This window comes from Grammomys surdaster, unplaced genomic scaffold, assembly GCF_004785775.1.
Source record: "Grammomys surdaster isolate TR1022 unplaced genomic scaffold, NIH_TR_1.0 125603, whole genome shotgun sequence".
In the NCBI taxonomy this organism is placed as follows: Eukaryota; Metazoa; Chordata; class Mammalia; order Rodentia; family Muridae; genus Grammomys; species Grammomys surdaster.
The window spans coordinates 63,289-75,579 of NW_021620446.1; the positions used below are offsets into that span (position 1 = coordinate 63,289).

A 12,291-nucleotide genomic window follows, 5' to 3' on the forward strand; every position below is an offset into this window, starting at 1 on the left:
TGCACAGCATCATTTTTTATAGATGAAAGAATCATGGGCCATAAATAACACAAAAATCTGTTACTTAGATCCACTGTCATGTTTTCTAATGCATCCAAAGGTGTGTAGTTACACAAAAATATAAGATTATAAGGCATAAACTAATATCTTTTCTGCATTATCAGTTAGAAGACAATGTGACAAAAAAGATGTCTTCATTTTTAAACACACAAAGGTCCACAATATATCTAGAACCATGACAAAAAAGTGAATATGAGACTGTATGAAAGACATAATCAGTATTCTTACATATGTTGACATCTTTTGATGCAGAGGAGTGTAGACCAGTACTGCATTCCTGGATGAACAAATACATGAAAAAAAATCTAGTAAAAATCCTGATCTTTTATTCTTCAGAATTTGGCAAACTGTTTTGAAAAACATTTTCCACATACTTTTTCACAGATGAGTGGAAATGTCGGAGGACTAGTGATACCTTTCAGGTGCACTTGCCTACCATGTACAGGCCCTGGGTTTGGTCCTTGGCACTGCAAATAGTAGCATACACATACAGTCAGAATAATTCAAAGTTGGTTAACTTTATTTACAGCTACTTTTTTGTCTCCATGGAATTTTCTGGTTGATTCGATGTGAAATTAAACCCAAAAGTAGAGATTTCCTGTTCTGCCCTCAATTTCCAGACAAGCCATTAGTGCTGTGGTGTCAGATCAGAAGTTAAGTGTTTGCAGCCTAGTGCTGTCTTTGGCCTGGAATGAGCAGTAGAGGGTTGGTACTGCCTTGCAAAAACCTTTCCCCAGCAAACGAACACATACAAACATCATCTGAATGCATGCCCACTATGCTGATCCATGCCATGGGGGAGGACAGCCTCCCACCCCCAGGACTGACCTATGAGTTGATGAGGTATTCTTCCATGTACTCACCAGCACTGTGACAGGTGCCAGCAACCAGAATATTGACAGAGACCAGCCTCATCTATGTCAGATCAGTAGATGCAACTTCTAAGAGGCAATAGCTCCAAGGTTCAGCCTTTGAAATGATAGCCAACTACAGCTAATAATAAACCAGTACCTTAGGCTAAGGGAGAAGAGTAGTTATTGGCTGATGAGACATCCTCCTTCTCAGTGACACATTATAAAATCCTTGTTTCTCCTCAGGAAATTCCTACACATTTTTAGTGGAGCCCCAGTGGCACCATGGCAGTTCTTGGCATCACCATTGCCTTGCTGCTGTGGGTGGTCACCCTCCTCGTCATATCTGTCTGGAAGCAGATCTATAGCAGTTGGAACCTGCCCCCAGGACCTTTCCCACTCCCTATCCTTGGAAACGTTTTTCAGCTGGATTTGAAGGATATCCCCAAATCTTTCACCAAGGTAAGGAAAACATTGCTGCATTAAGAAAATAAGTTACAGAGTAGATATAATGTGTATATACTAAACTCATTGTCAGTTGTTATCCAATGACAGATTACCATGATACTGAATTAACAGTTCACTCCATCTTGGGCATGGACCACTCACAGAGAGTAGTGCCATGCAGGCCCAGAGGCCCTGTGCAGTTGAAGTGATTATGAGTTACTGATGCCACTGATACCATTCTGTGCCAAATGATACAACAGGTGTACCCTGGCTGGTATTAACCTGTGTCAACGAACTGAAAGGAAAACACCGAGCCAACTGTGATTCACCAGAGTAACAGTATCTGCCTTTTGCTAATGCTGTGAACATTACATGGTTTAACCAGTCCCCAAAATGCTATCAGGCATGGAATTAATGTCTTTCCACATGGCAGGGTAGCTACAGACTTCAAGAGCATTGACTCCAAGTTAGCTTGTACTATCAGGTAAGGTAGAGCATTAACTTTAGAGGCAAACAAGAGAGTGGTGAGTGTTGGCATTGATTAAACAGGCACAGAGAAGAGAATTGTATCTAGATAGAAGGAAGGTCTCCCACAAACCCAGAAACTTAAAGTAGAGAGAGTATCCTCATATCAGATGAGACAAAATGCCCTTTCCCCCAAGTCCCTTTGACTCTCCGTGAAGAACAGGAACAATAGCAGGAGATATGGGCTGTCTAAAACAGGCTGACTACTGTCTATCTTCTGTGCATTGGTCCCTGTAGTTGGCAAAGCGCTTCGGGCCAGTGTTCACACTGCACCTGGGTTCAAGGCGCATCGTGGTCCTGCATGGCTACAAGGCTGTCAAGGAGGTGCTACTAAACCACAAGAATGAGTTCTCTGGTCGAGGGGACATTCCTGTGTTCCAGGAGTACAAGAACAAGGGTAAGTTGGCTTCTTAGGCCATTGGAGGGGGCAAATTAACAGAGAGTAATGTGAGTACCATTTGATCTTCTGAACCTTAGTGACAGCAACAGAATGAAGAAAGAGGCAAAGGCGCAGATGACGTCTTGTGCCTTCATGGAAGTTGCTTTGAGGTTTGTACTGAGCAGGCACTGTGAACCCAGCGACACCTCCAGACCCCCATGCTCACCATAGCCCTGATCAACTTACAGAGAATGGCAGCCAGGTTGTTTCTGAACCCAGGAAGTCTCCCCCAGAGGATTCCTCCTCAGGCCCTTGTGCTTTTCGACACTTCTTGGGACTCTTTCCACTCAGCCTCAACTGTCTCTGAGTTGTAGCTGGTTGCATGCACCAAAGTCCTTTCACTTACCTACCCCTGCCTGGCACTCTGCTTGCAGGGCTAGACCAGACTTTAGGCATTTGCTTTTCTCTATTGTAGCTGGTAAGCTCCAGAGAGAGGAGTGGAGTGGTGGGGGGTAGAGAGGGAGGGAGGGAGGGAGGGAGGGAGGGAGAGAGAGGGAGAGAAGGAGGAGAGAGAGAGAGAGAGAGAGAGAGAGAGATGCTCTGCCCTGTAGATGGAAATGCAGGCTATTTACTGAGTGTGGGCACCCAGAACCAGAGCTGCTCCCGGCTCACTGGTGCCTCCTGCCTGCCCAGCCTCCATCTTAGCTGTACCATCTTACTTCCTCTTTTTCATTCCAGGTATCCCAAAGCAGATGAGAGATAGGGTGCCCTGATTCCACCTGAGTCAGCACTGGTGATAAATTTCTACAAAGCTCTGTGTGTGTGTGTGTGTGTGTGTGTGTGTGTGTGTGTGTGTGTGTGTGTCAGAGAGAGACAGAGAGAGACAGATAGAGAGACAGAGAGACAGAGACAGAGAGAGATTTTAGATCAAAGCATGGTCAGCTTTATGTCTTATCCTCCGTATCAGCTTGGTTTCCCAATTTGTGTTTTCAAAGCTATTTTACCTCAAGCATTTGGTGTTTCCTAATCAATAGTGTGGGTTTCTGTACTGTCTAAGAGGTACTGAAAGAAAACAGAAGTACTCTCAGTCCTTGTCCTCAATATAAGAGTTACTAATTGAAGAGAGACCAAGCAGGGTGACAAGAACCTGCTGAGAAGGGCACAGACCTTTATGTGCCCTCTAGCCCAGCTCAGGCAATGGGCCAGCACGATTAGGACCTGCCTCTCCACAGGCTAGATTCAAAAGGCATTTGCTGCCCCTGCCTGGGGACTATTGTCATGCATCCCACACAGCAAAGGACTCTTGTAAGCTCAGCTGGGCCTTAGATAAGGATGACTTTGAGTCTCCAGTGTTCTTTGTGTGAATGATTGTTCTAATAACAAAACTCTAAGCACAGGTATGCGGCAATGTACCAAGACAAGTGCATGCGTCATTTGAGTGAATGCTGAGAACTGAGAACGTGTGGTCCTGACCTGGATAGTCAGCCTACTGAAAGGCCCCCATGCCACAGTGGTGGGCTGCCAGCTCTGCCACTCTCTCAGCCACTGGGTCACTCCTTTAACCTTCAGGATAAAACTGACCCACAATCTTAGCTCATGCCACATACATCCCTTTCCCCTCTCAAGCTGGCCATTTCTTCTAGAAAGTTCTTAAGACCATAGCAAGCATACGTCCCCTTAGAACTTCCACATGTTCTGCTGCATGTTCCACTAGGCATCTCACATGTGATTAGACTGTTAACATAGGAGAGATTATGAGATTATAAAATGCAAGCAAGCCCTGACCCCATGTAAATATCTCATTGTTGTTTGTCTCAGAATGCTCAGAGCCTAGACACAGTAGATTCCAAAACATTATTTACTGACAGTAGGAAAAGTAAGAGAAGGACTGGGGAGAGATTAAAGAAAGAGAAAGACTCCTGGAGTGGAGGGAGGCCAGAGGGCTTTGTTAGGCAAGAGCTGGGTGGGACTTGGTGGAGCTGACCCTGGATACGTTGAACTGGTTCCAAGGGGATCCAAGAGTTCCAAGAGTCAACTAGCAAGCCATCACATCAGTCAGGATGTCTTAAATTCAGTATTAAGGAATGAAAAAATGCCCACAGAATTAGCTGAGATAGAGATAGAAGGAAAGAAAAATTCTTTTCAGAGTTATTGATTCCCAGTGTCTTCATGGGGGGAGAAGGGGGAGGGCGGGGACACCAGGCCATGTTCTAAGAGGAAAAACAATACATTTTCTTTGATTGGAACATACACCATAGCATTTCACTGAGAGGAAATAGTACTCAGTCTTTCTTTCTTAATGTCTCCAAACTGGGAAGTCTTCTGACCTTTAGATTTTAGTAAAGGATGTTGCTTTGAAACCATAAAGTCTTGAGTTGAAGGGCTTATGTTGTGAAGGTTAAAATCCATGAACTCAGATATGCTGCTTAGGAATTTTATCAGGAGGCAGAAAGAGGAGAGTCCATTTTTAGAGCGGCTGCCTGCAGTTTATTTAGCATGGTAAAAGTTCAGAGCAAAGTAGGAAATCAAAGAAAACAGATGCTCAGAAGAAACAACTATGAAACACAGCCCTTCGGTTCCCTTTGTGCTTCCTCTGCACCTGTACATCCCACCCAGTACCCAAGTGTATCCTTTCTTTATCCCTGCTTTGTGGGTTCTTTGTTACTGTTTCTTTTAATGTCTCCTTTTCCTACAAACAGCAACCAGTTCTCTAAACTCCCAGCCAGCCCTCCTCCCAGTTTCCACCCCAGCCACTTCGAAGATTTCTAACAGTCTGCATAAACTGACCCTTCTCCCAGTTTTCCCTATTCTAGCAGTTCCAAACTATAACAAGTACTCTAGCCTATCTGCTCAGCTCAGCTTCTCCTGGCTCAGCTGCCACCAGCCATCTTCTCTTCTCACTCTGCTAGCCCGATTCACTTTCAACTGTCCCCTAACAGTATCTTCTCTAGCTCGGCTCAGCTTCTCCTGCAAGTCTCCTGTTTTCACTCTGCTCAATCTCTTTTCTGCACCAACTGTTTTCTCTTCTTTATCCCTTACTTGATCTTCTTTCTTTCTGCATCAACTGTCTTCTCTAACCTTTGTCTCTGACCTCATCTTCCACCACCTGGCCCCTAATCCCCTTTTCTCAGCCTCTGCTAGCATTTTATATGCTCTCCTCTCCCCAGAAGTCCAAGAGGCAACCCGACACTGAAGGTCATAGGATCGAGCAGTTCTCTTAAAGAACTAGTTGACTAGCAACTGGAGATCCTTTAAAGGGCCAGGCACACAACATAAACCACACTACACCCAAGACCAAATGTCCCCCTCCTTCCTTACTTCTCCAGAATTGTGTATTTATAGTAACCCCTGTTAATCCCTTTTTTTAGGGATTATTTTCAATAATGGACCCACATGGAAGGATGTGCGGAGGTTTTCCCTAAGCATCCTTCGCGACTGGGGAATGGGGAAACAGGGTAACGAGGCCCGCATCCAAAGGGAGGCACACTTCCTGGTGGAGGAGCTCAAAAAGACCAAAGGTTAGTATCTCAGCAGTCGGGAAGGGTTGTGAGTAGGCTCCCAAGTACACTGAGCAACACGGAGGCAGTTGGCAGCTAAAGGAACCTGGGGAAGGAAGAGATCAAGTTGGTCCCCTGGTACTTCCTTCTCAATTTAAGTCCCAGCTCTTTCCAGAAGAGCAAAAGTGGCTGCCAAGCATGACTGTTGTTCCCTAAGTAGCATTAAAAAGTAAAGACACTTGGAGGCTCACACATTTACTATGTCCTCAGTGCAAACTCATGGAAGGCTGAGATGGCTAGGGAAGGCCATTATGAGATGCTCACACTCAATCTGTTTTCCAGGCCAGCCTTTTGACCCCACCTTTCTGATTGGCTGCGCACCCTGCAATGTCATTTCGGATATCCTCTTCCACGAACGTTTCGATTACAATGACAAGACGTGTCTGAGGCTCATGAGTTTGTTCAATGAAGACTTCTACCTGCTGAGTACTCCCTGGGTCCAGGTGACCATGCTCCTCCGTTTCCATAAACCTTCAGTTGCATTGTTTCCATTAAAAGGGGAAGAAAAATTCAGGTTGCATGAGAGTGACAGGCCTAGAAAATCAAACTACAGGAACATACAGGAGGGCATTTGACTAGGTTGGCTCAGCATCCTTCTCACTTCAGGACCTGTGTATATATACCTAGTGTTGGAGAACAGCACTCCCAAAAGATGCCATAGGACCCAATATTTTAAACAGTATTATCATACTATTTATGAACATATCATAAGTTCATTGTTTGGAGGCTCCTATCAGTTACATAGTTTTGTTCTCCTTAGCTTTACAATTTCTTTTCGGATTATCTAAAATATCTACCTGGAAGCCATAGAAAAATTATGAAAAATGTGTCTGAAATAAAACAGTACACACTTCAAAAAGCCAAGGAACACCTTCAGACACTGGACATCAACTGCGCCCGGGATGTGACTGACTGTCTCCTCATAGAGATGGAGAAGGTACAGAACAAGATGGGTTTGCTGGGATGGGCAGAGTGCATCCAGGTCTGACATTGTGACCCAGTCTCTGGGGTTCACACGGAGAACCATGGTTGCATCTTGATGGTCATGGTTTTTCATAAACACACTTGGCTTCAGCATGACCGCCATTCTCTTCCCTGATCACATTTGGATGGCAGAGGCCCTCTGTTAGCACCCTCCAGGCCAAATTGAACTGCAACCCTTTGAAAAATCTAGTCTTATCTGAGAAAACTTCAGCATACCTTTTGGTACTTATTGATCAGTTTTGCTTAACTTCCAGAGTTCTAGGCCTCCCCGCCTTCATTTTCCTGCAGCCTCTATGCCTCTTGCATGCCTACCCCTTACTTTCTTGCTGTAATAGCTTGAAAACATGTAAAATCCTACATTGATTTCCATTTGAGAAATTGCTATCAACTCTGCCTCTTTCTGTCCCTGGTCCAAATAGCATGGTCTCGAGCCTGAGAGGTTGAGCCTGACCCCTACAGCGGTAGAAGGTCATTATTATTATTAGATAATTCTGGCACTACTGACCAAGCCAAGACCCTGTGGCCTGTTTAAGAAACCCTTTCCTTTGCTTTGCCTATTTCCTGGAAGCATCAGTTTCCCTTGTCGTGAGGCAGAATGAGCTGTTTCCTGATAGCACAAGGTGTCTGACAAAACCTGGTCCCTCCCTGATGAAGAGCAATAGGCATCACCTTCTTACACCTAAAGAGATCTTACCAGATCCCTGTCTCCAACTTCACAGGAAAAACACAGTCAAGAACCCATGTACACAATGGAAAATATTTCTGTGACTTTGGCCGACCTGTTCTTTGCAGGAACAGAGACTACCAGCACAACTCTGAGATATGGGCTCCTGATCCTCATGAAATACCCAGAAATTGAAGGTACATGAATGAGAAGCCAAACTCTAATGTGTCATAGCTGAGACCTGTCAGGGTAACTCTGTGCAATTCAGGTCTCAGCTATCTTCTGTGGCTGCTTACATACCTTCAGTGCCCCAGTCACCAACTGAACTTTAAAAGCACATGAGCTTGTATGTACCCAAGACCTAGTATCCTGAAGACTGACTAGTCCCTAATACATTCCACTAGGATGTTTGTGGCCCACTGCTGAAATGGAAAGGGGAATGAGTCAGTGATCTGCTCTGTAAATAATGTTCCAGTTTCCCCTGAGAAACATGTCCTGGATTTATAGGCTGAGACAGCGGTAACAGCCAGGCTGGAGTCATTCCAGAGCATCTTAGCCCAGGGAGCTCTGAAATGGAAATTGAAAAAGAAGCAATTGGGGATGTCCTAAATCCATTTCACTTTCTCTTCAAGGCTTTGAAAGCAAAATCTGGGCAGAAAGAATTATTCTGTGCCTGAAGTAGGCACAGGACCCTTAACCCACTATGCAGAGGGTCATACATACATTTACCGAATAGAGGAAGTGTGATAACCCCTACATGTAAGTCACTGGGGCTCACCTTTAGTAGAGAAACTGAGGGGGTTGACAACCTAAGGTGAAGGTACTCAAAAGCCTGAAAGCCTGCCATTCTCTGAGCTGGGCATAGATCTGGGCAGCTACTACATACAAAGTAATGTTTCCCAAGAACATGATTGTGTGTCTGTCTGGTCCAGGGACAAGATCTGAGCTCTGACCTTCCTGTCAGCAATGCCTTTGACTTTCCACACCACACAGAAAAAAAAAAAGAGAAGTGACTAAAGTCCAGGGAGGGAAATGTACAAATTACAGTAGTTAGAACTTTTATTATTGTGCTTGGGAAACATAAATTTTTAAATGTTTTAAATTATTAATATAATGAATTTCTAATATAGGCAAGGAGTAAGTAAATGTGACCGGCATCTATACATCAATTACATCAATCTATAATTCAATTACATCAATCTATACATCAATTACATCAATCTATACATCAATTACATCAATCTATAATTCAATTACCAAATTGAACAACTATTGACATTTTGCGATGTTTGCTTCAGAGCTATTAAAAAAAATGAGGTATCTACTAGCTAGAGCCCCACTAACCCACACGTCCCTGTCTCACTCGCCAGATACGGTGATGCTTTGGGTCCACTATGTAGCATGCCCATGTGACTGGACATTTAATGTTAACTAAATATCAACACATAACTAATACTACTTTAGTTTATCCATGCTTTATACCATACCATACACAACTTATTGCAACTTGCTTTTTTTTCACTCCACATATTATAAAGTTCCATAGTAAATCCCAAACACAGAAAGACCAAGGAACTTAACAAAGGTTGCTGTTCCCTCTGTCATAATCATGGGGATAATTAGATTTCATTAACTATAGTCTAGTTTATCACCTATTTTTAGTCTAGTTTATCTTCCTATTTTTAACAACAGTAAATTGTCCTAGAGTAATAATGCAAAGATTTTCCTCTAAGAAGAATTTTCCAAGATCCTTTTATCTCTACTCCTGATATAAAGAGATTGGAAAAAGTATCTCCAACTATGACAATAGACCCCCAAACTTCCTGTCAACTGTGAATAATCTCACAGGTCTTAGCTTTCACTGATACTTGTAAGGAAATGATTTAACAATTCAAAGTACTTAGGGATTATAAATGCAGGTTAAGTGCTTCATAAACATATAATGTATGTCTTGGCAGATAGATGGAAGAATTGGACAGATGTGTAGGTGAATGGAGCTGTTGGGGGATCATTGGCTAGACGGATGAGTAGGTGAATGAGTAGTTAGTAAGCGTGTAGAGGGTACTATACCTGTGGGTAAATGAAGTGGTGTGTGGATAGAAAAGTGGGTGAGTTACATGGGTACATAGGTGAGCAGGTAAACGGAGATGATCATAGATATGGGTAGATGGTACGTAGACATCAACTCTAGATTTAACCCTTGAGATTGACCTTATGCTTTTCTTGGCAGAGAAACTTCATGAAGAAATTGACAGGGTTATTGGGCCAAACCGTGTCCCTGCTGTCAGAGATAGAATGAATATGCCCTACATGGATGCTGTGGTACATGAGATACAGAGATTCATCAATCTTGTCCCTTCTAACCTGCCCCACGAAGCAACCCGAGACACAGAGTTCCAAGGATATGTCATCCCCAAGGTCAGGAATGAGTTGGAAAGCACTCCATGGGCATTGTCCTGTTAGTTTATCACCTAGGTTACCCTTCAGGGTAGAGCCTCAAGGACACCTTTGACCAGCATATATGGTTAGATATGGGAATCAAGCCGGCAGTCATTCTTCCCCTGCAGAATGCTTCGCCCATAGTCACTCCAATAACCTCATGACCAAAGAAATGGAAAATGCCACCTCAATTGGTCCAGAGGACTTGTGGACCACTCTAAAACTGAGATCCCATAGCAGCACAACACAGACTGGAATCCATCCTATGAAAGAAAGAGATAGGGCCTTCCTTTTCATTTAGACCTGATCTGATCCCTGTCTCCTTTTCTACTTAGTCCTTAAATAAACAACATGGCAAATTAGAAATATACTAGCCTACATATGTAAAATTCCAACAGTCCTCTTCACTGGTGTCTTCTAGATGAAAGCCTGTTTTGTTAACTTGGCTGATAGAACTTCTAATTCTTCCAGGGTACAGTTGTGATTCCAACTCTGGACTCACTTTTATATGACAGCTACGAGTTTCCAGATCCAGAGAAGTTTAAACCTGAGCATTTTCTGAATGAAAATGGGAAGTTCAAGTACAGTGACTATTTCAAGGCATTTTCAGCAGGTAAACAGAGTTCAGGAATCATGCCTTCCCTGGGAAACTGTCTTTTTCCATCCTAAACTTACTTCCCATGTGCTCTTCCCCAATCCTAGATGAGGACTACCATCCTAACTCCATCATGCCCTTGTAAGATATAACCCAAGTACATACTCCCTGTTCAGAAAAGTCAAATGGTGTATTTCACCAGGAGTCCAGGAAATGAGAGTTCTGGGTGGATTATCACAGAATGGACGTGGTTTTCTAATTAATTGCTCAGCTATTTCTATTCTGACCAGACTCAGTAAAAAGCTTTCAAAAATGTATTACCTAATCTTCATAAGTTTCAAAAAAATCACTAAACTTTATCTTTAGCTACATGGACTCCTCTTAGGAAGCATCCCCAGATGGTCCCACTGCAGGGCCTCACCTAGGGTTCCTGTAAAGGAAGATCCCACAGCCAATTTGATAACTTAAACTGCTTATGTTTACATAGGCTTCGCCAGCCTCACCTTCCTGAAGTTATGGCAAATACGCTTTGGGTCCATTTCCCTAAAATACCACTTGTTTATGCAGTGGAGTTCTTAATAAGTGGTATCAGCTGCTGGTCCAAGTCAATGTCACCGACATTCATGTTTTCTGACATATGAGCACTGGTGTTCGGGGACCAATGGGTAGGGATGGTGGATCCTGCTTTAGATGGTGTGCTTGAAACCTCCTCCCACACCTCCAAGCCCTCAATGTTTTTAGTGTTAGCTCTGCTTGGGTCCCTCAGTACCTCATCAACACTGTTATCCCTTCTAGGAAAGCGTGTATGTGTTGGAGAAGGCCTGGCCCGCATGGAATTGTTTCTGCTCTTGTCTGCTATTTTGCAGCATTTTAATCTGAAGTCTCTGGTTGACCCTAAGGATATCGACCTCAGTCCTATTACAGTTGGATTTGGTAGTATCCCACCCCATTTCAAACTCTGTGTCATTCCTCGTTCATGAGACCCGGAAACTGCCTGACACTGCTGCCCATCATTATCCCTTAAAATAGAACTGTTGAAAGAAATTCCAAGCATATGGGGTTTCTATCATAAAGTGAAACAGAAAAGACTAAATAAAATATTGATAAACTATGTTAGTTGTGGATTTAATGAGACCCTTGTCCCCTTGCACATGTGAAAGTTTCCCAGTGAGTGAATAGCATTTCACACCCAGTAGTATAACATCTTCCAATCTATCTGTCCCTGACTTCTCATAATAATTTGTTTGCATATGCATGGATAACCCTGGTTATCTGCCCAACACAAGACACTGAATTAACAATATGTTCAAAGTTCTTTTACCATATAGGTCTCATACTCATAGGTTCTTGGGATTATAATGTGAGCAGCTTTATGCTGACCCTTACCTTCCAGCTCATCTACCTTGGAGTACTACTGAAACCCAAAGTTAACAGACACTACAACAGTGGCCCCACTGAAGGGCTTTGGATCGTTGTAGCTCCACAATGGCAAGATTGCTTCCAGGGAAAAAAGTGTAATTTTAAAATCTGCCTTGGGGTAGAGATGTTTCAACTTCATAGATTACCATTAGAGAAATTCTCAAGTGACAAGGGAAAGACAGAATACATGTAGTTCTAGGGGCCATTAACTAATTGCAGCATCATCCATCATCTGGCCACTGTCTAAGGTTGGCACCTAGTCAGCAGTCACCAACTATCTTCTCTCAGCGGTAAAGCTTGAAATGGTTCAAGTCTGGTTGTCTTTTTGAGGAAGGAGCATTAACTTCACAAATACAGTTGCAAAAAGGCAT

At 43.3% G+C, this 12,291-nt stretch overlaps 1 protein-coding gene across 1 annotated transcript; it reads left to right on the forward strand.

Annotated features, from left to right (window-relative positions):
- Nucleotides 1-1,159: 1,159 nt before the first annotated feature.
- On the forward strand, nt 1,160-11,612 carry LOC114638435 (cytochrome P450 2E1). The gene is made up of 9 exons (XM_028786860.1): nt 1,160-1,373; nt 2,121-2,280; nt 5,631-5,780; nt 6,102-6,262; nt 6,580-6,756; nt 7,523-7,664; nt 9,698-9,885; nt 10,378-10,519; nt 11,297-11,612. Exons 1-9 carry the CDS (start codon nt 1,197-1,199, stop codon nt 11,479-11,481), a joined length of 1,482 nt encoding a protein of 493 aa, XP_028642693.1. The 5' UTR covers nt 1,160-1,196; the 3' UTR covers nt 11,482-11,612.
- Nucleotides 11,613-12,291: the final 679 nt, after the last annotated feature.

Coding starts and splice junctions, on each gene's coding strand:
- LOC114638435 (XM_028786860.1), top strand. CDS start 1,197: ATGGCAGTTCTTGGCATCACCATTGCCTTGCTGCTGTGGGTGGTCACC. Junction 6,757..7,522: donor TCCTCATAGAGATGGAGAAG/GTACAGAACAAG, acceptor CCAACTTCACAG/GAAAAACACAGTCAAGAACC. Junction 7,665..9,697: donor GAAATACCCAGAAATTGAAG/GTACATGAATGA, acceptor TTTTCTTGGCAG/AGAAACTTCATGAAGAAATT.